The sequence below is a fragment of the Diorhabda sublineata genome, chromosome 4 (genome assembly GCF_026230105.1).
Source record: "Diorhabda sublineata isolate icDioSubl1.1 chromosome 4, icDioSubl1.1, whole genome shotgun sequence".
In the NCBI taxonomy this organism is placed as follows: Eukaryota; Metazoa; Arthropoda; class Insecta; order Coleoptera; family Chrysomelidae; genus Diorhabda; species Diorhabda sublineata.
In genome coordinates this window covers 20,973,319-20,998,521 of record NC_079477.1, presented here as the reverse complement: position 1 = coordinate 20,998,521, position 25,203 = coordinate 20,973,319, and the positions used below count along the sequence as shown (strand labels likewise).

The 25,203-nt window shown below is 30.3% G+C and overlaps 4 protein-coding genes across 19 annotated transcripts in view; 1 reads left to right on the top strand and 3 right to left on the bottom strand.

Annotated features, from left to right (window-relative positions):
* Positions 1-9,661, bottom strand: part of LOC130443611 (N-acylneuraminate-9-phosphatase) — a 37,613-nt gene extending 27,952 nt beyond the window's left edge. For 4 of the 5 annotated variants that reach the window (XR_008909864.1, XR_008909865.1, XM_056778387.1 and 1 more), the window contains exons 1-2: positions 9,091-9,318; positions 1,653-1,827 (exon numbers count right to left, since the gene is read on the bottom strand). Coding sequence is in view for 3 of the 5 variants with exons in the window: in XM_056778387.1 (XP_056634365.1) it covers positions 1,653-1,827; positions 9,091-9,186 (271 nt within the window). In the remaining 2 variants the exon portion in view is untranslated. Of the gene's footprint in view, positions 1-1,652; positions 1,828-9,090 lie in introns of all 5 variants that reach the window. The other variant, XM_056778385.1, reaches the window with a different exon arrangement.
* LOC130443607 (neurochondrin homolog) lies at positions 4,150-8,393 on the bottom strand. Its single transcript, XM_056778370.1, has 2 exons — positions 8,326-8,393; positions 4,150-8,270 (listed from the first exon to the last, which is right to left on the bottom strand). The coding sequence occupies exons 1-2, from the start codon at positions 8,376-8,378 to the stop codon at positions 6,059-6,061; spliced, it is 2,265 nt and encodes a 754-aa protein (XP_056634348.1). The 5' UTR covers positions 8,379-8,393; the 3' UTR covers positions 4,150-6,058.
* An 88-nt stretch (positions 9,662-9,749) lies between the features above and the next one.
* On the top strand, positions 9,750-15,691 carry LOC130443608 (exoglucanase B-like). Of its 12 annotated transcripts, none has more exons than XM_056778382.1 (6): positions 9,878-11,372; positions 11,436-13,718; positions 14,059-14,191; positions 14,250-14,408; positions 14,468-14,586; positions 15,443-15,646. In XM_056778382.1, the coding sequence occupies exon 2, from the start codon at positions 11,440-11,442 to the stop codon at positions 13,366-13,368; it is 1,929 nt and encodes a 642-aa protein (XP_056634360.1). In that variant the 5' UTR covers positions 9,878-11,372; positions 11,436-11,439; the 3' UTR covers positions 13,369-13,718; positions 14,059-14,191; positions 14,250-14,408; positions 14,468-14,586; positions 15,443-15,646. The 12 variants fall into 12 exon arrangements, with proteins under 12 accessions (XP_056634356.1, XP_056634360.1, XP_056634357.1 ...); XM_056778379.1 differs by having other exon boundaries at positions 9,878-11,378; XM_056778381.1 differs by having other exon boundaries at positions 9,878-11,344; positions 11,436-14,191.
* Positions 15,692-15,993: 302 nt separating this feature from the next.
* LOC130442858 (uncharacterized) lies at positions 15,994-17,597 on the bottom strand. Its single transcript, XM_056777241.1, has 3 exons — positions 17,512-17,597; positions 17,140-17,333; positions 15,994-17,077 (listed from the first exon to the last, which is right to left on the bottom strand). Exons 1-3 carry the CDS (start codon positions 17,519-17,521, stop codon positions 16,010-16,012), a joined length of 1,272 nt encoding a protein of 423 aa, XP_056633219.1. The 5' UTR covers positions 17,522-17,597; the 3' UTR covers positions 15,994-16,009.
* Positions 17,598-25,203: the final 7,606 nt, after the last annotated feature.

Below are 25,203 nucleotides of genomic sequence, written 5' to 3'. Positions count from 1 at the left end.
TCTCGGCATACCAGTATCAGTAGTGTGCATTATGGGAGTTGAACACACCTTGTCGCGTGAAAGTGACCTCGTCATTAGAAAGAATACATTTGAAAAAATTTGGACTCAGAGCTGTTCTTTCTTTGTGAAGTTTGACGAATATACACTCACCAGTAGAGTGGTAGTCTGGCAAGGGCTCTTGGATTTTTCTATAATGAAAGAATATACCTGATGCTCTTTGAGTATCCACCCAAGTACTTGAGGAAGACTTACTTATTTGTCCATATTAAACAACTAAATTTAAAATAATATTCTCTTTATTAATGGTTAATGTTGTTCTCGGCAAGCCAGAATTCATTTTTCTTGGCTGCACAGTTGCACTAGAGTTTTTAAGTACATTTTGATTTATAATATCTAATTTTACAAATAACAAGATTACAAAAATCTAATTATTGTTGATTTTTCGTCATAACTATCAATATATGACAGTTTTCCAAAGAAAATAAGTATATACCGATTGGTGGATTTTTGTGAAACCTTACTGTGACCATTCACTATCACTTACTAATAGTGACAAATAGGGGAACAGAACGACAGATACTAAATAGTACGACCGTGTAACTAGCACACTCTATGAGAGTGGGACATAAAAACAAATTCACGTGACGTATCAGCTTCGAAAACATGCGAATTTCCAACGTCAAATTGTATTTTGATAAAGACCAAAAAGTCAATATTTTTATCAGTTTTAAAAACCAACTTTCAATAAAAAAAAAGTTAAAATCAAGACTATTTATTAACAAATATACAAATTTTTGTGTCCACCTATTATATAATAAAAACCTCAGCTCACCCAATTCGCTATTGAAGATAAAATGTGAAAGTATAATATCGGTATGTACAGACTTTCGTGCATATATATTATTACCTTTGTTACTCATTAGATTAGATATAGGTACCGTAATTTGTTAACTTACCCCATTATTTTGTTACAGAATGAGATGACATTTTTGTGTTTGGGTTGAAGATGAAGACGATGTTCAAGGCAAAACAGATTCATCGTTTTATTTTGTCAGTTCATGCCACTAAAGTTAATTTTTTTTAAATGTATTGATTTCGTGTACGAATACATGGATCGACAAATTCCAAGTAGGGTAATGTGAAAACTACTAAATTTCTAGAACTGTATTTACAAAACTGCATATAAAATTTTGACTCCTAAAGATGCTTCAGACGTTCTAAAAAATAGGTGGAAATGAAGGAAGAATTTATTCAAACTTAATGAGTTTTTTTTATTTATGACTTTTCTTTCTATATTACACCAAGAACTCATTTACCCGGACTGCGTAACTACGTTTTACTTTAATAGACATCTAAAATGTAACCATAATTTCTTTATTATTGCTGTTCCGCTCTTAATCTAGTAACCTCTTCCCGGTAACACATTTTAATATTTTAACAATCTCATTACAGAAAAACAATCTTTCTTCTAGTTTCATTCGGGTGAAGTTAAAATAGAACTACAGTTACCAGAAATTTTGTTGATGGATGAAACAAAAAAAGTTTTGGGTACATCAGAATGTTATCATGGGTATTTATGACCCACTATCTCCCTTATATGTCACGAAGTAGCACTGGAAGCTAGTATAAACTTCAATAAAAATATTTCATACCTGTTAAATGTGCATATGACTGGCCTAAAGCCGTCCTCCATACATATTTTCTCCATTCGTGAAGGTCAGTTAAAGAATTTTCAGGGCATTTTCGGAATGTGTTCAAGAACTTGTTACATATTAACTTTGCTACTTCAGAAGAAACTGAATATTGCTTGATTAAAATTTCCATTAACTGAAACAATTAGGTATAAAATCTAAGCTTATATTTATATTGAGCCTTGAAAGTGTGAAATTATTTAGCATGCTGGCAAAATTTACAACAATGGTCGTCTTGATGAAAGTGAGGATATTTGTTATGAATAACATTAATGCACGCTGAGAGTAGTTAATAAAAATATTGTAATAATTACCGAAACAAAATAAGGTCATCAAATAGTAATTATAAAAGAAATTAAGAATACTCAGCTTGTTATCTTGATAATATTTGTTTCTAACAGTAATACTTAACTGAGAGACCCATTCACATTTACCCTACTAAAAAAAAAATACCCACCTCTGATTCGGTAACAAATTCCATCATCTTCAATGCCAAAAAATGATTTGATAAGCTACCTTCAGAATTAAAAGTGACAAATACATTTAATAAATTCCGGAGGTTGATAACGGCATTTCTGCTTGCAAGACCGTATTATTTTGTGGCAGAATTCTTCAATCTACCAGACTGGCATAATTTAATTTAATATGAAGTAAGATATTAATATTGTATTATAATTATTATTTAGCCAAATTGTTATTTGATATTATCTAATATAAAATTGTGTTGCTTTGTACATAAAATTGTAAAATTTTCTTATGACAATAAGACATTGCCGATTTCGCTCGCCTGAAATGTGTCATTTTTCATTCACAGCTGAATTGAAGTATGGAACGCTGCACTACATTTTTTATTTCAAAGAAATCACTCAGTATATTTCTTCATTTTGAAATCTTCAAGAAATGCAGTGGCGGCTCGTGGTAAAAAATTTTAGGTGTTCTGCAATGTATTCAAAAAACCTTGTAGAGAGTTTGTCGTCTGTGAAATTCTCTCACACCTATGAACCAAATAAACTATGTTGCCTTTCAGATAGTAATTTCAATCCTAATTTTATTGAACTAGTTTTCTAGGAAATAATTCTATAAAATATTACTGCATCAATGTCTTTTACCTTTTTTAATATCTAATTCTATCTAAAAGTTGAAATAAAGAATTCTCGGTACACGCCGAGATGAGAAGACAACAGCAAGCAAAGCGACAAAGAGAAGCCGATACTTCTCACTTACGAGCTCGTTCAGAAAGACAAGCTACTCTGCTGGCAGCTAGAAAAACGATAGAAAGGCCGGAATAATCGCAGGCGAGAAGAATTCAGAAATGCAGACTGTTAAAAAATAGAATTCTATACAAATATAAAATAAAGGTGACGACACAGTTGTGAAACCTGGTAATAGATAGCGGCAGCACAGAAAAATAATGTACTTGGGTTTTGAAGGTTGAAAAAGGTTAAAGCGAGAAGCTGAAGATTATAGATTCTAGAAGCACGTTTTTATTTGGATGCTGGTTTTATGGTTCTAGGTTTCAATATGATACTTAATTTAATATCATAATCATTCTTTGATTGTTATTGGCTCAATGAATAAAAAAATGTCACTATTACAATGCTTTCAAATGAAAAGATGAAACTATTAGAATATACTGTTCCAGTGGTAAAGTTTCACTTCCATTATTTGATAAATCAGAAGAGCCTTTAAAAACTTTATTGTTATGTTTTACAGATGAATCAAAGTAATTTGCTTTCAATCATATTGATTCATTTATAATGTAATGATCTCTAATACTTATTTAACGGCTTCAATACGAGCGAAGCCGCGTGTAAAAGCTAGTGTAGCTATAGTTTTGAAGTTATGGCAATTAGGTATATACTTGAAAAATGTCAAAATAAAACAGATACTAAGTGATCAATTTGAATTAAAAAAATTGTCCAGAAAACTAGAGGATTTGTCGTAAAAGTCATTTCCAAATAATAAAGTGCTCCATACTGAAAACTCACTGCATATTATGCTATGAATGAGAAGGGATATTTTTTCAGAAGAATGTTAGTTTGTAAATCGCTAATGTAATTATTATGAAAATGTTTCACAATATTAAAAAAGTATGTGTAACTATTCTAAATTCTAACTTATTGTTGCAGCTGTCGTTTTACAATTCCATTTCAAAATTTCTACTATTTTAGTACTAAGCACAATTGATGGAAGATAATTCTAAAAATATATGTGCTTGTAATCTTAACTGCCAAAACATATGAAAAATCAGATTTCTCTCTTTTAACATGTATTATACATTATAGGTAGTTAACATTACTTTTAATCATCAACTCATACTGTCTGAAATTAAATGTTACATATTTGTCAAACTAGACCAAACCAAAATAACTTCTATAAATACAAGCTTCTTTGTGGGTGTTTTCAAATTAAATATAGAAATGAATAGACAAGTTATTGTGAACACATAAAAAATATGTTACAGTGTTGAATGCAATTTTATTTGATTCCATACATTATAAAAATGTTACAAAATCTATATTAATACAAAAAACAAATGCAAACTTTACACTTTCAAAATTTTAATCAAAATACAATGTCTTCAGCACACACTAGGCGCTAATATGTTTATAAAAATAGTATAAAGTATAATACATAAGAAAAACAATTTAAGTATAGATTTGGGAAATAAAATAATGACTGGCCTCACTCTTAAGATAAGAAGAAGAGTCGAAAGCCAAATGAAATAGATGTCAAAGCCATAAAAGAAAATATGTATATAATTCATTCATTTAAAACACAGAAAACACAAAACAAGCTGATGCTTTAAATAATTTACATAATGCTAGTAAACATAACTTATGTTGGGATCTATGATTAACAATAAATTTGGGATATTTTCTTGTAGACGGCGAGTCGCTAATATATAGTATAAAAGAACAAAACTTATAAGTAATTAAATAAATAATAGATACTGTTTTCAATACAAGAAGAAATAACAATAAAGGGATTTTAATTGTAAAAAACCTAGCTTCATAATATTACATAGTGCAAATCATAAAATTAAAGAATATACACAAATCAATAGCAACAATAAGAAATATATCAGTACATTCTGAAAAGATGGTAATTTCGGCCAAATCAGTCAATCAAAATCACTCTCTTGTTGACTATGACTTTACCACTTACACAAGTTTAACATTAAAACCCATCAATATTGATAATTGATGTTTCATAAACTTTTATTACTTAAATCAAAATTATATTTAAAGCTTTGTGATAGGTTCTTATAACTAGTTTTTTCAGAAATAAACATACCCAGCAGTTTTCAGAAAATATAGTTAGAATGAGTAATATATAATTCATTGGTAGAAATTCACTATTTAAAGTTTAATTATAAAATCCTAACTGAACTAAAATTGAAAGATCTACTTGTGTTTGTTCTTGTTAGAGATAATATGATGGAAACACTCATATATTTTAAAATTTGTTTGATACTATATTTTTTATTTTATTAAAAAACAGATAATCCAATACTCCCTAAGCAAATATTCTTTATTACTTAATGGGACACCAAACAAATTTTTTGTTATTACATATATGGAAGAATGAACTTATTATTAATCCAAGTTATATAGATTGGAAACAAGATATTTTTAAAACAATTTATCATAACATTATAAAAAAGTCAGTGGTGGATTTACCAGCAGGCTGAGAAGACTGCTGTGGACTAGGGTGGCAGATTTCGAGGATTGGCAAATTTTATTAATAAATTTTCGATTTTCGACTTGCAAAATGAAAAATATATATATTAATCACTCTGAGAAGACGAGTTTTACAGATAAAATTAATTTAATAAAAATTGAAATATAGTATTATATGCAGTATACTGAGTACTTGAACGTTTCTAAATGAAATAGTTCTAAATATACTATTGTGATCATGATTTTCCAAATTCAGAATCCTACAAAAACGTATTGTAATTTTTTTATAATTAAGCTGGAATACTAACAGATAACTAAAAAATATTTATTTTATTGTTGTTTAACTGTGAGTGTAATGGAAATTATGTCTTTTAACAATTATTTGCCATGGCAATAAGCAAGGATCTTGAAAGGAATCTTAGTTTTTAAATTATAAAGTTCAAATTTTATTGATAAAAAATTATTATAGTTTGTGTCATATTTGTGAAATAAGCCATTTAATTTCAGTTGTTAGTATAGGAGACAAATCTGTAAATCCCCCACTGCATAGATTTGAATAATTTTTCAATTATTTATAGAAAATGAATGACATATTATAATAAGCATTACTGCCATTAAATTGTTATATATAATCCATTACTTTTACATACTATTTTTATATACATTTATAATAATAACAAGGAATTAATCACCAAATAGTTTTTTACCCAAATCCATTAATCTATGATTTCTACAAACCCTCAAAGCTTCTGCCTTCTTCAGAACCTCTATCACATTATCATTGGCATCCACCAAATGGCACAGGAAATCCTCAAATGCAGATTTGACATTTGGAGGTAATGTACCGATTTTAACTTTTTTCAAAAGTTGGATAATTCCCTCGGCCCATCCACTTTCAATTGCAAATTCAGATATCCAAGGAATAACAGAAATTACTCCAGCTAAAGTCTGCATACCCAAAAACCATAATTCCATAATTTCCATCCAGTGTTCTTTATATGCCATTGAAACCACGAGAGCAGTAGGATCATTAGATTCATCAATAATATAAGCATCCCACAAAAATCTGATAGTAGCTTGAATGTACCTACATATTGAAAAATCATTCTTCTTCACTTTATTTGATAGTTGTTTAAGTAACAGTAATCCCAAAATAGCCATATTTCCATGGAGAACTAAGTTTTCAGGTATATCTTTCAATTCAGGTAAATTTTCAAATACAAATTTCAGTAATTCATTACATGCTTCTGATTCTTCTACATATTTAGCCTCCAATACGGTTAAATTCATTAATAAATTGCAAGTACTAATCATAGCTGTCCTAGAGTCTTTCATATCCTCCAAAATATCAGGAGTTAACTCAGGTTGAGGTTGGTTTAAGTATTTTAATCTCTCAGCTCTAGGGACAGGAGGTCTTTTATAATGTACTATGGTCCAATGGAACTTTAACACATCTAATAAAACTTTCTCTTCCTTAATTTTCAACATTAACTTTCTTGCTTCATCTTCAACAGCTAAGTGACAAAGAGCAGGTAACATAACTCTGAGCAAATCAATATTACTTAGTATATTATTTTCCCCTGGCTTGCCTGCTTTTTCAGCTACCCTACGATCTCTATAAGCATAGAAAGTTTCATTTGCTAAGTCAAGGATAAATGGAAGCAGTTGATAAATTTGAGGCCTCATTGCTGCAGTTTCTTGTGCTAACCAAGCTGCAAGAACTCTTATAGTGCCACATATGAATAATTTCTCTTCACCTGATGGTTTTGATTTGTCGGCTTGGATTTTTAACAATAATGTGACAACAACTGTAAATGCTCCCTTCAAACTGGTATATAATGTCTGTTTTTCTTTTTGTTCAAGATCAATTTGATCATCAGTTATAAAATTTATTGATACTTCTAATATTAAGTAACAGGCTGTAATAAGGTTATGGTGAGGTGATAAAGATTTAAGATTTTTGCCTTCTAACTGCATTCTAACCTCTATCGAAGCCAACTGAATAAGTAAAAGAAACATTTGTTTACCTTTTTCTTCATCAGAAAAGAGCCACTCAATTCCTAATAAATGTAGTACACTAGACATAAGAAATAATGCTGGATTTCTCTGAGCAGCTGTTATCTTACTCTGTAGAATATCACATAAACCTTTATAAATACTTTGAGGCCATGTTTCAGTGGAAGCAAAATCAGAAATATTAGTTTTAGGACAATTATACACTAAAGCATGAAGCACTTCACAAATTTCAAATTTTCTTTTATCTTGATCTGTTTCAAAGTCAACTGCAATTTTATTTAATAATGCATGATAAGCTTTTGGATCTTTGTTATTCCAGGATGTTGGATCTTTTGCTATTAGAACTGCCATAATGTTTAGTGCTTCATCGGACTGAAAACTGCCTTGTGAATATATTTCACCAAGTTTATCAACAGCATTAGCTTCAATTAGTTTTTTCTGACCTGGTTCATAGGATGCTATACCTTTAATACAATTGTAAGCCTCTCCTATTGCCATAAGACTATCATCATTTTCAACATCATCGGCTGCTTTTACTATATCGAGAAATGCTGGAACAAAGTCTAACATTTCTTTTTTCGTAGCTAACTCTTCTTCATTGCAAAATACTGTTATTATTGACAAAGCAACTGACTTGTAAATAGAAGGGGGACAATCAACAGGTACATCAGTGGTAAGTAAAAGCCTTCGTAAGAAGTCAAATCCAATAGACTCAAAAATTGCTTTCTTGGCATTTGGTGTCGCGTGTTTTCCTTTTACTAATTTTGTAACCATAAATAAAGCAGCAAATTTTTCGGTATCACTTGATGAATTTTTTAAAATATTACAGCACTTCTTTACAGCATCTGACACTTCACCCATTTTAGATAAACAAATGACACTACAAATAAAGTTAAATTTATTGTAACCTCGAGAGTGATCAAGAAAAGACTAACGATCGTAGCGCTTCGGCATATTTCATAGTTAAGATATTTTTAGTGTCGGGCATCACAAATTTCTATATTCGGATATTTCTAGCGTCTCGGTATCGACTTACTTATTTTTAGATATTTCAGTCGTTTACCTACGACTTTAGATTCTGTAAACATAATATAACCTTATTTTCTTCTTTTTGCTATGAGATGCTGACAGATAGTACGTAGGTTCTATCAAACCAACCAGTATTTTTTACAACGTAATGCATATTTCTAACGAAACTCTTATTATCACGTATCACTTGTTGAGTTATATAATCAATAAGGTGATATAAGAACTAGATTACTAAATATACTAAGATAACGAGAATATAATATGGTACGTTCATGAATATATTATATACATTTTAACCGTAAAGTTGTAGCTATAATCACTGCCTCAAAACTTGATTTAGCATACATAGAATGATTCGTTAGCATTATTCATTGAATATAATATCATACTGTTGCTATTTCTTATTAAATCACCACATTAATATAAATAAGAAAAACAATTGCTTTTATTTATTGAAAAATGTATGTATGTAAAACCGCTACATAATCAGATTATCTAAGCAGCTGTATTAATACTCGTGTATTGTTGAATAACAGCTGATTTCATGAAACGTGTTTAAAAGACTAGAAAGTTCAATCCACCAGAAATTAAATACTATTTGCTATAAAAAATATCTAAGAATGATAAAGCAATAACTATCAATATATTTATAAAGACATTCAAACACATACCTCTTTACAAGTTTCTTCATCGGCCTTTCTAGTTTTTACGAGAGTATTATCCAAATCAAAAAATATAGCACAAATATCTAATTTTCGATTGTCCATTTTTACAGTTTCCTTTAAAAGCGTGACTGAGAACTGAGGTGATGAAAGTTGCCGAGTACGCTAATAGTTCAAAATGTTGATTCAATGTCATAAATTCTGTAAACAGATTTCGGTTTTTTGATAACCAACAAATCCATTATTTTTTTTATTTAGACAATAGTTTTGTTGAATATTAAACAATTGATTGTACGTTGTAATGAAAAAGGTATTTTTTTACAAAAATGTTTTCTATTATCACATCTACTTATATTAGTCAATGATTGGATTTGATGGAATTTGCCAAATTAGTTCAAAAGTACCGCAATTCTTGCACTGCATACCTTCCTTTCAATTACTGTTGTTGGCTATACTATTTTCTCACTTTCTCAAAAGTATTTTATTTACTTATATTCCAGATTCTCGGTATAGATTTATAGTATTGTGACATAGAAGTAGACAAATTTGTTCAATGTGAATTATATATTATGTACACATTGATACAATGAACAAGATTCTTGGAAGACTGGTTACTTTGGCAACAGGGCCAAAACAGTCGATTTCTTAACAATTGTTTTAGTTTACTTTATTATCAACTGAAATTTAGAATATAATTCGTATCTATCTAATATTTAATAGATTGTGGGTTGGAATGGTTTTAAAATATTTCAATTCCTCAGTAAAATGAATAATTCACATAGTAAGTAATCTAATTTGTGGAAGCAAAAGTTTGTCGCAATTGTATTTTCAATGAATGTAGTTATATGGAGGTTGGTGGATTTAAGTTAGTTAGTTTAACCTTTTATTTTATTAATATAATAATGTAGTCCAGTCAACATTATTTAACCCTCCAAATTTATATATTAAGTTTATCATCCCTATTTGAAAAATATAAATTGGTGATTGCAATGAATTTTTGTTAAAGTTTTAACAATTTGCATACAAAAATCTTAAATCAATAGCTGTGATTAAAAATTTTCAAAAAAATATATGTATTATGATTGCGATATATAAATAAGCACAGCTTTTTTGCTCTCCTGAAAACTTGTTATTTTTGACTCACGCGGTTTTAGAACTTAAGAGACGATATTTCTTTTCTTAGAATCCTTTGTACCAATGTAGAAGATTAGTTGTTATTCATAGAAGTTTATTTTGATACCGGTTGTAATAAATTTTATATAATAAAATAGCATTTCAAAAATTCAAATACATTGGATCAGATAGATCAGCTGATTGCTGTTTATTATTACAGATACACGAGATACAAAGTTACGGTATTGTTAACTTTGTCAAATGTTAATGTTTATTTTAATTTCTTGTATTTTACTTCGTCCCCCTTTCTATTTCTCTTCATCCCATATCTTATTTCACCATTCAACGTACAGTGGAACAAAGAGAGCTCTTCTTCAGATCAGAGGCCGTTAATTTTTAAAGTTTGCACAAATTTTTAGACTAAAAAGTCCAGTATTAATATTACTGTCTATGTAACGTCGCGTTCGATTTTTGGTGGAAATTTCAAATTTAAAGCTCAATCTACAAAAACCTTTGGTTTTATTACATTCGTTTCGTGTGACCTTTATTCAGTTGTATATTAGATTTTAGACGTTTAATAATTGTTATTAAAAAACTATTAGTCATTTGTCCAATTACATGGATTTTATACTAAAGTTTAATTCCAATAGGTCATTTCTGTGATGACGTCACAATCAGCCGTACTAAGCTAGAGGGGGAGCAACCATTGCGTTATTTACATTAAAACTATTATTAATAGTGGTATTTCATTTTTATTTTTTTTTATAAAAAATATTCATTTTAATGAAAAAGCAATCAAAACAATTCTTTATAGAAATAAAAATGACACCCAATCTTTATCCACGACAATATGGCCAAATTTTTATGTTATGTTACTCGAAATGAGACGTTTCTAACTCAAAAAGCAGTTTCCGAACAATGATGTACGTGATCCGAATTACTTTTCCAACATTCAGATAATGATCATATTGAAATGATCTTAGTTTCAGTAACATTTCATAAATATAGAGAATAATAGAGAGTTTATAAGTTCGAAGTATTTTTGATAAGACACATTTTCTCTTATCAAGCACACTTCAATTTTAAGTAGTCGCTTTGTGTTTAAATAACTAGTATCAATATATCACTCAATTAGTCCGTAAAGTTATCAGTAAGTGAATTTGATTTATTAATATTTGGTAAAGGTAAAATAAACTTGCTACATAATATGAAATCTTAACTGTTTATTACACGATTTTTAGCAATATGACAATGGAACTGATTACTTACCTACTATTAATGGCTATTATCAGCATTGGAAATACTGAAGATGTTTATAAAAAACGATTTTTGGAACAATACAATAAAATACATGATCCAGCCAATGGTTATTTCTCTTCCAAAGGAATACCTTATCATGCAGTTGAAACTCTTCTAGTGGAATCATGTGATCATGGTCATGAAACGACATCAGAAGCTCATAGTTATTATATTTGGTTAGAAGCAATGTATGGTGCAGTAACAGATGATTATTCTAAATTCAATCAGGCTTGGGAAATAATGGAAAAATATATTATTCCTCTTCATGAAAGTCAACCTAATACAAATCTCTATAATGCATCTCATCCTGCTAACTACGGACCTGAAATGGACTATCCTGAACAGTATCCCACGGGACCTGTTGACCCTCCTGCTCGAGTGGGAGTGGATCCACTGTACCAGGAATTAGTAGATGCCTATGGAACTAGCGACATTTATGCAATGCATTGGTTAACAGATGTGGACAACGTTTATGGATTTGGTAACAGCCCAGGTAATTGTGAACTTGGGCCAGGTGAACCTGGACCATCTTTTATCAACACTTACCAAAGAGGAGAGAGAGAAAATGCTTGGAAAACTATTCCTCAACCAACTTGTGACTCATTCAAGTATGGTGGTCCACAGGGGTTCGGTAGTATATTTTCTACTGGTGAACACGCTCCTAATTGGAAATACTCCATGGCTCCTGATGCTGATGCTAGAGCAATTTCAGCAGCTTTCTGGGCTTCAAGGTGGGCTACTGAAAGTGGCCAACTTTCTCAGATAATAGGAACTTTAGAAAAAGCTGCCAAACTCGGCGACTATTTGAGGTATTGTTTTTTCGACAAATATTTTAAGAAAATAGGAAACTGCATAGATCCCTACGCATGTCCTGGGGGCACTGGCAAAGAGAGTGCGCATTATTTATTAGGATGGTATTTTGGATGGGGAGGTTCAATAGCTACGCAGTATGGTTACTCTTGGAGAATAGGGGAGGGTGTGGCTCACTTTGGTTACCAAAACCCTATGGCTGCTTTTGCATTGATTAATGAGCCTAATATGACTCCCAAAGGAGTTACTGCTGTTGAGGATTGGAAAAAATCCCTAGATAGACAATTGGAGCTGTACGAGTATTTGCAATCTATTGAAGGTGCAATTGCTGGAGGTGTGTCTAATAGCTGGAAAGGTAGATATGAAGCACCACCAGAAGAATTAACTTTTAATACTTTCCATGGTATGTTCTATAATTGGGAACCAGTTGCTGTTGATCCTCCATCGAATCAATGGTTTGGAATGCAACCTTGGTCAACGGATCGATTGGCTCAATATTATTACGTAACTGGAGATAAAAGAGCTGAAAAAATTCTTGAAAAATGGGTTTCTTGGATCATATCTGAAACATCTTTTAATGGAGACTCTTATCAGATGCCTAGCACATTAGATTGGGAGGGAGTACCTCCTAGTGTGCATTGTAAGGTGGTTACTTATGGAAATGGAGTTGGACCTGCAGCTTCTACAGCTAGAGCTCTCTCTTATTATGCAGCAAAATCAAATAATACAGAGGCAAAGGATTTCGCCAAGAAGTTGTTGGATAGTATGTGGAATTTATATCGAACTTCATTAGGTATCGCTATCGAAGAAAAACCCGAATTTCATTTCAACCAAAGTGTGTATGTACCACAAGGTTTCGAAGGTGTATATCCCAATGGCGATAAGATAAACTCAGAATCAACTTTTATCAGTATGAGATCCTTTTACAAAAATGATCCTCAGTGGTATGAGATTGAACAGTATATGAATGGAGGTCCATCCCCAAAGTTTACATATCACAGATTTTGGGATCAAACTGCTGTGGCCCTTGGATTTGGAGTTTATGGACTATTATTCAATGAATAATCAAAGCTTTATTGAGTTGAATACAATTATTAGTATGCAAGCATTTTATTTCTGAACTTTACATAATCACATTTGTTCAAAAATTATACTCATCTCCCGTTGATTAGTGTCAAAAACTTAATATTATAATATGAAATATCGAAATCCATAATGAAAATATATTTAGTGAAATCACAATTTGTCACAATTTGTAACTGTATCTAAACAAACATATCGTCCATTTAGATACAATAGCTGTGATTTTAGATCAGTTATTATTTCCTTATATTCGAAAAAAAATAAATTATTTTAACTTGTATACATTCACTAGGACGTTTACTAAAGTATATATTCGACTCCAATCAAAACAGGTACGTTTTACCATATAATTTGAATAAAAAGATAAAACTAACCTAACCTCACTATTGTAATCTTGTTAAATATAATTGTTTTAGATAAAATGTACAGTTTGAACTTTTATTTTGCGAAATCAAGTCGTTGTGAATGAAATCAACCTTCCTAAATAATTTCACGGTATACTTAAGAAAATTATAAAATTTCTGAAAAATGTGATTTGTTATACCTACTAAAATATCTGATGAGTTTTCATGAATTTCTATTTATAAGTGGAATTATTCAGAAACAGTTAGTTTCGTTTACAAAAATAATAATTGTTCTAATTCTTTTCTCATGTTTTATATCTAATTTTAGCGTTTTTCATCTAAATAATAATGGTGCAGTGTTGGGCACCTGGCTGTAAGCATTACAATGTCAGAGAGCGTTGTAAGTTTTATAGATTTCAAAAGGATCCAAAAGTAAGAAGCAAATGGATAAAGCTAACAAGGTATATAATGATGAATTTTATAACTGTTTAAAATTTTATTTTTTCACAATATTGGTAGGAGAACAACAGAACCAGGTCCCGGAGCTTTTTTGTGTAGTTGTCATTTTGTAGATGGAAAAAAAGAAAATGGGCCAACCATTTTTTTACACAATGAAGGAAAAATGTTTCATGACCAATATCCCCAGAAAAAGAAAAGACCACTTCAAGATGGGTTGGAGTAAGTAGATACCTTTAGTGATTTTTTTCATTTCTATTTATTGTTTTATCCATTTGCAGATTGCAAATTGAACCACAAGCATCTACGTCAAAAGAAACAGACGACTTCTCTCAAAGCAACCATGTTATGACAGAAGCAGAAAACTATTTCTTACGACAAAGTCTAGAAAAAGCTACAGGTAGGTCTCTCTCACTTATCAGAAACATTCTCCTTTGATCATATTAGGAGTGATAATAACTTGGTCATTTTATATACTGGTTTGCCTACAACAGATGTATTCATGGCTCTGTATCATTTGTTGGAAAAAAATGAAATATTATTTTGAATGGAAGGTAGAAAAAATGAGAAAAATTGATCAGCTGCTCATGACTTTGATGAAATTCAAACAAAATTTTCCACATCAAGATTTAGCAGTAAGGTTTAATGTTTCACAAGGCACAGTCTCAAATGTTGTAACAACATGGGTGCATGCCTTGCATGAAATTTTATTCAAACAATTCATGTCTGAAATACCAGATAGAAGTAAAAATCAGTTGTGCTTACCAAACTGTTTTAGTAGTTTCACAAATTGTAGAATTATAATAGATTGTACGGAAGTTTATACTTATATAAATCGCCAAAGTATGTCTTCCCAGAAGTTGACGTACAGCTCATATAATCATAGAAATACATGCAAAGGATTAGTAGGTGTTGCACCAAATGGTGTAGCTACATTTTTATCATGTTTATATCCAGGTTCAACATCAGACAAAAAAATTGTCAAAGATTGTGGAATCTTAAATCAACTTAAACCTGGAGACTTGGTATTGGCAGATAAAGGATTCCTAATTAAAGGTTTAATGCCTCCCGGAGTTCATATTAACATTCTCCCATTTCTTACAACTCCTCAATTCACTACAGAACAAGTTCATCAAATTGAATGCATTGCTCGAGCAAGGATTCATGTGGAGCGTGCTATAAGGAGAATGAAGGTGTTCAATATATTAAATTTAATTCCACATTCTTTGTTACCACATGCTGATGCTGTGTTTCAGGTAGTAGGGGCTTTAACAAACTTGCAGTATCCTTTAATTAAAGAAGTTGGACAACTTTATTATGAAGGGATTCAAAAGATTGATCATATCATTAAATTTTGTATAAATAGTTTTTAAGTCTTATGAACCTATTTAACTTGTAAAACATGTTTATCTTTGCATTGTATCTGCACTTGTCTGTAATATATACATTGTTATTTTAAATCTGTTGTTTTACTTACAAATAAAGTTATAGCTAGTTTTATTAAACAGTTCTTTTTACTGAACCTTAATTTTCCCCTTTTTATCAAATGTAAATCATTGGCTTACGATTACATAATTAAGACAGTTTATATGTGTTTTCATATTAATTGAGAAGAATATATGTAGTCACACTTTTGTAAACAAAATACCTTAAGGGCAATTAAAATTTGAGAGCCATGGATAGAAACTCTGAAAAGTGACGTAGTGTTTGAAGTTTTCACACTCTAAATAGCTTATTGTTAATCATTTAAATTCAAAACTTTCTCTCAATTTAATTCCCTTTGCAGGAAATGAATAAAAATTCAGAATTCTGTTAATATTTTATTACGATAAAATAAATGGTATGAATTTTGAAATATAAAATGTTTTTAAAATATTTAAATTTTTTGTCCATTGTTCACTCCAACCAATTCGTACAATGATACAGTCACTTGGTACCCATATTACTAAATAGCACATATCCTTTTCAACAGTATGTAACGCACCTTGTATTTGGTGATAATAATGATGATTCTTGTTAATTATCATCAAGTTTTCTTCAAAGTAAACTATGTAGTTTTTGTCTTTTAACACTGGTCTCAATTTTCCAACATTTCTGTGTTTGAAGGGACACTTTACTTCAATTAAGCATCTTTCGTTAACAAACCCATCAGGACTAGCACCCAAAAATCCACAATAGTCCATGCAAAATGTGGCTGGATCCACTGATAATCCGGTAATTTTTTGAAATACAGCAATTGCTGTCACTTCATGTTCTTTTCCCCACTTTATCGCTTGTATACCATCCAGCTCGTACCCTTCTAGTAGGCTTGAAAATAAAGATTTTGAGAATTTGTTCCTCCTGCAGGCTGATAGTATAGAGCCAAATTTACTACTAGTTATTCTGTACTTTCTAGTAACTAGCCAATTTTCATTAATTGACTGTCCTCTAGTTATTTGTTCAACTTTATTTATAGTATCGATATCTACTGAGCATTTTGATTTTAAAAATGTCTCTTTGTCAGTAGCCTGTGTATATTCTAGTGAATATAAAATATCTTCAATATTCGTTATTATGCTTGTCAATTGTGATTGCTCAGGCATAAACAGCCATGTAAATCCAACTGGATTAGAGTATCCTAATTCATTCCTAAAATCTGCCATTTCTTGGGTTGATGCTGGTCTCGAAAAAGCCTGATAATTAGAAAATTTTGGTTTGTAGAGATCACTAATCCTCACAATTTTTTCTCCATCGCCAGTAGGTTTGCGCTGATTCCACACACAGGTTTTGTCAGTAACACTGACGTTGTTGTGTGCATGAAAACATACAGCTGCCATGTGATGGCATACTGCTTGTCCCCTGAGGCAGGACCAGGTGGCATCCAATATACCATCCTCGTAATCAATGGAAACCTGAAAAATAACATGATTATGCAAAATAACAACGATCTTTTTGATATGACTTCAAAACTCACCTCAACATTATAAGTTCTATTCTTCATACTGGTTGTAACTTCACCTCGAAGTAGGGCAGGGGAAACAGCAGGATCGAAAATCATTTTTTTCACATTGCCACTGCTATAAGAGTTTTCACCTCTTTGTAGTTGGGCGATATTGTCCTTAAAAAAGGTTGCTATTGCAGATAATGTTAAAACATGCGTTGATGACACTAGAACAAATAATCAGTATTATTTAATTTGATATATTTCAATATTATTCCAATAGTATACATTAATCCAGTGAGCATAACCTAAAATATAGGTTTTAAAATGAGAAAATACTGTATTTTTTGTCAATTTAAATTATTACAACTATTTTTATTTTATCAAGTGAATACGATTACTTACTTTTTAACATTTTTTTTCCTCTAATAACTCCTATAAAACGCTTAAGTAATCAAAAATCTAGACACAAATGGAAAATAGTATGGCTACCAGGTTTGTTTAGATACAAAGAATGTTTGTGACGTCACACTAATGCCGCGTATTCGAATTCTGATTTTATTATTATTTATTATTTAGACATTATTAGTAGAATTCCATTTTAATTTCGGGTAACAGTGAATTCATTATATTTCAGTGTTAACAAGACAAATATATTATGAAACAAATATTCACATAGGTAGAATAGGAAGGGCCAAAACTAATCTATTGTAGATTAAATAACTATTGTTCGTTTCTAGTTCCAGGCATATGAATATATTTTCTATATGTTTGCTGTTATTCTGTAAAAAATTGGAAGAATCTTTTCTGGACATTGTCAAAGAAAGCATCTACTGTTATATTATTTCGCCATTTTGAGTTTGTACCTTGATTTTAAATTTTCAACTGTTATTTAACGATAAGTTTTTGAGAGGGTTGCAGTGTCCCCAATATTTGTATGAAAATTCCAACGAAGTTTTTGCCAATTTGGTAGTAAATGAGATTGTTGTGATTCCACTGTCGTTTTGAAAGTTGTTTTTTGAATGGTATTAATTCAATAGTTTTAAAAAATTAAGATACTACAGTTATACTTGGCGCATATAATTAAATTAAATAATCTTTTAGTAAACACAAACTAAGCAATTTTACAATAAAATAAGTTCTTAATCAGCACAATATACTGTCCACCTAAGGGCAATGGCGTAGGTGACACCTCCCCCTTTAGAAGGAAGCTTCTCCTGGAAGCTGGATCCCATCTTCTGTTGCCTGCGGGTGATTCTTACTTGTCCTTCCTGAATGTTTCCTCTTATACAAAATCCACAAGAAGGCCAATATCAATGCTATATAAAGAAGAATAGTTCAAATACTGGGAATGTGAAAATTAGTGTTTTCCGTGAATATTGGAGTTACCAATTGATTTGGAATATCCTTTAATTTTAATCTTTTTAAATCAATCTTCATTGGAGAAAGGTGTAATTGATTTAATTCATTTATTACAAAAGGTTGTCCAAACGTTTTTTGTTGAAATATTAACTCTTGGTTCCTAAATATAATTTTACATGATGAATTTTCTATTAAATAAATGCCTTTAAGAGTTCTCACTACAGTTTCTTGCTTACATTTTATGATTAATTTTTCTTCTACGGGAAATATTGCCAAAAATTGATTTATCTCCGGAAAAATTTCAATGTGATTCTTAATTATTTCAATTTTTTATATTGACAATATGTAGAATTTCCTGCTAGCAATATGTTCTTCGCATCCATAATTATTATTGTCTTGCAAATGGTTAGGACATTGAAAAATATTGCCGCGAGTACAAATGTCATTTAGAGGTTTAATGACATTATTTGATTTAAGTAAAAATTTTGAATTAGGTATTAATGTTACGTATTCTGATTCAATTTCTGTAGGTATAGGTAACATATAAAAAAGATTAAATAAAACATCATAGTTAATGGGTATCGATAAAAAATATTGTATTTGATTATTTTCTACTTTACAAACCACGTCTATGACGGCTTCAAACTCTAAAATATTTTTATGTTTTAATTCAAAGGGTAATTCCGCTTGGTATTAATAATGCACTTTTTGCAACTCTACAAATAAATCGTGAGATTTTATAATACTTGGATGTAATGCTCTAAGTTTACAGAAGGTCAAGGAATTTTCAACCGTTTCTAAAATGTCTTGAATTACATTGAATGTGATAAGAAGTTCGTTGAATAACTCTTTCAAATATTTAATATTTTCCGCATTTGCTTGAAAATCTAGAATATCTCTTATCTCAAATATTTTCGTTTTTAATATTTTTTCATTATACTGAATGTCCTGAATTGCCTTATTAAAATTATCAATTATTTGGCGACTAACAGAATATTGCATTCTTTTTGATTTTGCAATTTTTCTTGGTTTTGTTCTCCTGTAATTTTTGATTTAAATTCGAGTATAAAATTTTCATTTTATCTTTATGATTTTGAATATAATTATTAACTACTTGTTTATCAATTTCTATATCGAAAGGTGTGTTACTGGTTATGTGTCCGGTAATTATTTCGTTTGGTTTCAATTTTGTTGCAGAATGAACGCTATTATTATAGGCTAATAATGCGTAAAGTATTTTATTTCCAATAGTCTCATTTTTAAAATCTTTTTGATTAATCAAAAGTCTGACGTGTTCAATAATCGTAGAGTGGAATCTTTCAGCAATGCCATTCGATTCTGGATGTTGAGAACTTATGAAATGAATTTTAATTTTATGCGTTTCTAATAGTTCTTTTACAACAGAATTTTTTAACTCAGTTCCATTGTCCGAAATTATTTGTTCTGGTATACAGTGGTGTGTAAAATATTTAATTAGACTATGAGTTACCTCTATTAATTGTCTAGATTTTAATTCATACATTTGACCATATTTGGAAAATGAATCTATTATCGTAAGAAATTTACTATTTTCTAAGGTTATCGTGTCTAAATGCAAAATTTGGAAAGGTTTAGTAGCTGTGGGGGTAACATTTAAAAAGGGTTTTATTGGTTTTCTATCATATTTGCTTAACTGGCAAACTTCACATTTGTTTATATAAGTTTGTAAAGATGCTCTTTGATTTGGCCAGTAATACAAAGCTTTTAATTGATTTTCAGTTTCATCTAGTCCTCTATGATTAGTCTTACCTTCGTGGTAATTTTGAATTACTTCTTTAATTTCATTTACAGGAACATCTATTAATTTTTTATTACATTTAACAAAGTCAATTTGAGAATCTTGAAAGTGATTTTGTAGAACGACACTGAATTTTTCATAAATTGGGTCTTCGAAATAAATAAAATATTTAGTTTTTGGTACTATGTATTCTTTCACGAAATTAATGACATCTTGCTCAAAATTGTTTTTAGATAATTGCACAATAATTCTTTGTTTATTTTCATACAGTTTCATAATAGTAGGTATGGCTGGTTCGAAATTTACTTCTGAAAATATTAATTGATTTTTACCAACATTTATCGCTGAGTCTGAAATTGGTATACCAATTACAGGATTTTCCTCATTTGTATGAACAGTTATATCTTCATCGTCATTCTCATTATTATTACTTTCATTATCTGTTTCAACTATTAGCGATACATTATCATCGAGAGTTGATGAGAGTTTTTTATTAAATTGGTCCATATAAACTAATAATTTTTTAGAAATTGAGGTTCTTGTAATTCAGTTTCGTTGACATTTATTTGAATTCGGGATAAACAATCGCTATTGGTATTTAAAGCACCCTTTTTGTATATGATATCATAATCATATTCCTCAAGTTTCAAGCGCCATCTAACAAGTTTTGAACTTGGATCTTTAAATGAGAATAACCACTGGAGTGGTTTATGATCGGTAACTATTGTAAGTTTTCTGCCAATAAGATAGGGGCGGAAGTATTTGGTTGCCCAAACTATGGCAAGAAGTTCTTTCTCGATTACAGAATAGTTGCATTCTGAATCATTTAGGGTTCTGCTGGCGTAAGCCACAGGTAAATCAGAGCCTATTTTGCCTTGACTTAGAACAGCACCTAAAGCATAATTGCTGGCATCTGTGGTAAGGTTAAAGGGTTTTGTAAAATCTGGATATTGAAGTATTGGTTCATTCATCAACAGATTTTTACACATTTCAAAACATTCGACGTAATCTGAATCGTTTACATTAATAATTGCATTTTTTTTCAGTCTAATAGTTAATGGTTTAGTTAATTTTGAAAAATCTTTTATAAATTTTCGGTAATACCCTAGGAGTCCAAGGAAACCTTTTAATTGTTCTGAATTTTTTGGTATTGGAAATTTTTGAATTGCTAAAATTTTATCTGGGTTCGGTTTTACACCTTCTGGCGTGACAATATGTCCCAGATATGCTACTTCTTTTCGCAAGAATTCGCATGTATCAATTTGTAATTTAAAATTAGACTCTCTTAATCTATTGAATACTTCTTTTAAATTTGAGATGTGTTCTTGTAAACTGATACTGAACACAATTATATCATCAAGTGACACCAAACATTTTTCGTTCTGTATTCTCATTAGGATATTGTCCATGACCCTTTGAAAGGTTGCAAGAGCTCCTTTCAGACCCATGGACAAGCGCACATATTCATAGTGCCCATTTTCTACATTAAAGGCTGTTTTCGGAATATCCTCCTCAGCCATTTCGATCTGATAGAAACCAGAAGCGAGATCTAATGTTGTAAAATATTGACAACATCCAAGCTTATCTAGTAACGTTGTAATATCTGGCAATGGATATCGATCTCCAATTGTGATCTCATTCAGTTTTCGATAGTCAACAACGAGTCGAAACTTCGGCTTTTGAGAAGCATCTAGCTTCTTTGGGACTATCCAAATATTGCTAGACCATAGAGAATTGGATGGTCTAATAATATTATCACTTAACATTTTTCGTATTTGATTTTGAGTTTCCGTTCGGTGAATCTCAGGATACCTGTATGATTTTGAATAATTTTTGAATATCACTATACTTTTGAATTAATTTTAATACAGATTGTTTCTCTTCAGAATTCATGTGTTCAGTTCTAACTTTCGAAACATCAAATTTAACATTTTCACAATAAATTTCATTAAAATTTGGGTTAAGGGTTTGTTCGTATTCATCGAATGTCTCAACACTAATAGAAGGGCTTAAATCTACTCGAAAGTTGGATTCTGAAGGATTTAAAATTGTACATAAAGCTATATTATTTTGTTAAACATTCAGGGATTTCTAATTTCCCAATTCGTGTATATGGTATAATTACATTACCATTTTTTACATTTTCAATATTTAATTTAATTACTTGTTCACAACGTGGAGGCACTACTATACAATTCGTGGATCCAGTTTTAATATCAAAGTAATTCAATTTAATTTAACTAAAAGGAGTCATAAGCAAATTATTATTTAAATCAATAATTGCATTAAGTATTTTTAAATTATCCAATCCTAACAAACAATCAAAATGATCGTGAAATTTGAAAACGCAATATTCTAAATTGAGCGGTTTCCAATAATTAAACATTTTAGGGATTGGAATGAGTGTGCAGAAATTTTGTTGACTGCTACCAAAGGCAGATTTTACATGGAAGGGTTTTTTGACATAAGATTTTTTGAAATATTTCTCAGCAACTGCTGGTGTCACAAAGGATCTTGTGCTACCAGTATCAATTAAAACCTTAAGATTTTGTTCTGGAAAAATTATATAGGGTAACACGCTTTCTGAATTATTTAAGTTTAACAATTCGATAATGTTTGGTTTGGTTCCGAGGCTGGTGTCTCTAAAAAATTATCGGATTCATCATTAGTGCAATCAGAATCGTCTATATTATGGAGTTCCTCCGAGATAAAATTTCTAGGTTGATTCGGATTGTGTTGGAACCTATTTTGATAATTTTGAGGTTGGGGTCTAGACGTATTTCTTGTAGACATACTCATTGGAGTTGGATTTGGAAATCTTTGGTTCTGATTGGGTTTAAAGACGTTTTGACCATTATTAGAAAAGTTTGTATTATTCCTATTAGAAGGAGTGTAAGAAGTTGATGGACGATTTTGCGGGTTTGATGCGGAATTTCGATTAGTATATTGATAATTCGGTGCTTATATGCCACATTATTTTGGAAATTGGTTTTATTTTTATGTGAATTATTTTACGTATTCAAGGATGAAAAAACATTTTTCGGATGATTATTCTGGGTCATATAAACTTGAAAATCATTTGTAAGAACATTTAAAGCAATATTCAAATTTTCTGGATTTTTCGTACTCATTAATGTGCCTAAAGGTTCTTTTAAACCGCGTAGCAATACTCTGAGAGCCAAATTTTTAAAGTAATTACCCAAAATTAAATGTTCACTAACATTAGAATGTGTCGTGAGATAAGAAATTTGAAGATTTAATAAATGTTGAATTCTATTATAAAATTCGAAAGACGTTTCATTACCTTGTTTCATTTCTGAAAGTTCTATATTTAAAGTGTCTCTTTTGTCAGCGTAAGTATTAAGAAGTGCATTTTTTAGATTTTCCCAAGTTCTTATCGTACAAGAAGAAATGTTTATGGCTGCTTCACCTTTTATTTTTGCTAAAATGTTGGACATCAAATATTCATTTTGAAAATCCCCTACATCCACATTATTATAAAACTTACTTACTAATTTCTCTGAAATTTCTATAAACCTAGGAAGTAATGCATTGTTTCCATCAAATTCGGGTATCATATCAAAATACTCTTTTTTTTAAAATAGGTAATTGTGGAGTAGCCTTTTTATTAAAATTATTCGTAAAAAAAAGTTTTGGTGATGCTAAGTTGAATTTTATTTTAGTATTAACAGAGTTTGAGCCTGAATTTGAGTTATTTGAATCAGGATTTGAGTCAGAATCGTCAAGTAAATAATTCATATTTCCTCTATATGACATTAAAAACACTTGATTTTAGGTCTCTGTTTCAAAATTAGTTTTTTTATAATTTTCGAAAGAGATAAAATTGACGTATATTTTGATAAAGATTTAAAAAAAAGTCGAAACGTCGAATTTATCATCTATCTTTCAAAAATTATTTAAAAAACCAATTTTGAAACAGAAGAGACCTACAAATTCAGAAACATTGCTGTCTACTATATACTGTCTACATAGGGCAGACGAAAAAGCTATAAATGATAAAAAAGACCTAAATAATTTAATTAAAATTTATAGCTTTATTGACTGAGGAAAAATTAATTTTTCTTATTAGAACAAATTTCTATTTTGATTTTATTCTTATTTTCATCTTCACGATGTAGGTGAGCGCAATCCGTGGAAGTAGTTTGATTAAAAAGTGTAATACTCAGTGTTTTCGATTTTTGTTACGGTATAAAAATAAATAAGTTCAGAGTTGAGTTAGTGCATTTTCGAGTATTTGGAAAAAGTAAGTAATTCTTCGTATAATTTAGGTTAGAAATTATAATTCGTAGTTTCTATTCAATATGCACCTAGGAGTACATTACTTTATTTCTCGCATTTCGCGAGTGGATCTTTTAACCAACACATAAAATATTGTTTTTTATGCTAATAACAATTTTTGAGTCTACTTAATTTAGCTGTCCTTTATAAAAGGTTCTTATTTATCTCATTATTTTCAGTGAAAAAGATTCAACCATCTGGCTCTCAGAAAAGGAAGTTAAAAAAAATGAAGACTGAAGAGGCAAAATCGCTTGCTGGATCTTTTTCCAAATACCTTCTGAAGAGAAGAAAAGTGGCGTTGCCGAAGAAATTAATCAAATTGTTTAATTGGGATCTAATATACAAATCATTGAAATTGAGACAGCAAACACAGGTGAAAAGTCTACTAAATGTGAGATTAATAAAAACTCCAACGTAGAAAGACCAGGTGAAAGCACTAAGGGGAACACATCTCGTTTAATTTTGGCGTGGCACATTTAAACGAGACTAAATATTTAAGGAAATGGATGCTATACTCACCATCAACAAAGAAAGTATATTGTTACTGCTGCCGGTTATTTGCAACTGAGGGTGACAATCACACTAATAAATTTGTCTCTGGTTTTTGTCAGTGGTGGAAATTAAATCCAAGAATATCATAGCATGAATCGTCTCATAAA

Bases quoted from the DNA above. Each gene is read 5' to 3' on its own strand.
- LOC130443607 (XM_056778370.1), bottom strand. From the start codon at position 8,378: ATGCCCGACACTAAAAATATCTTAACTATGAAATATGCCGAAGCGCTA. The intron at 8,271-8,325 runs GTTAGTCTTTTC...CTTTATTTGTAG, and splicing joins TATGCCGAAGCGCTACGATC to TGTCATTTGTTTATCTAAAA.
- LOC130443608 (XM_056778380.1), top strand. From the start codon at position 11,440: ATGACAATGGAACTGATTACTTACCTACTATTAATGGCTATTATCAGC.
- LOC130442858 (XM_056777241.1), bottom strand. The intron at 17,078-17,139 runs GTGAGTTTTGAA...GTTATTTTTCAG, and splicing joins ATAGAACTTATAATGTTGAG to GTTTCCATTGATTACGAGGA.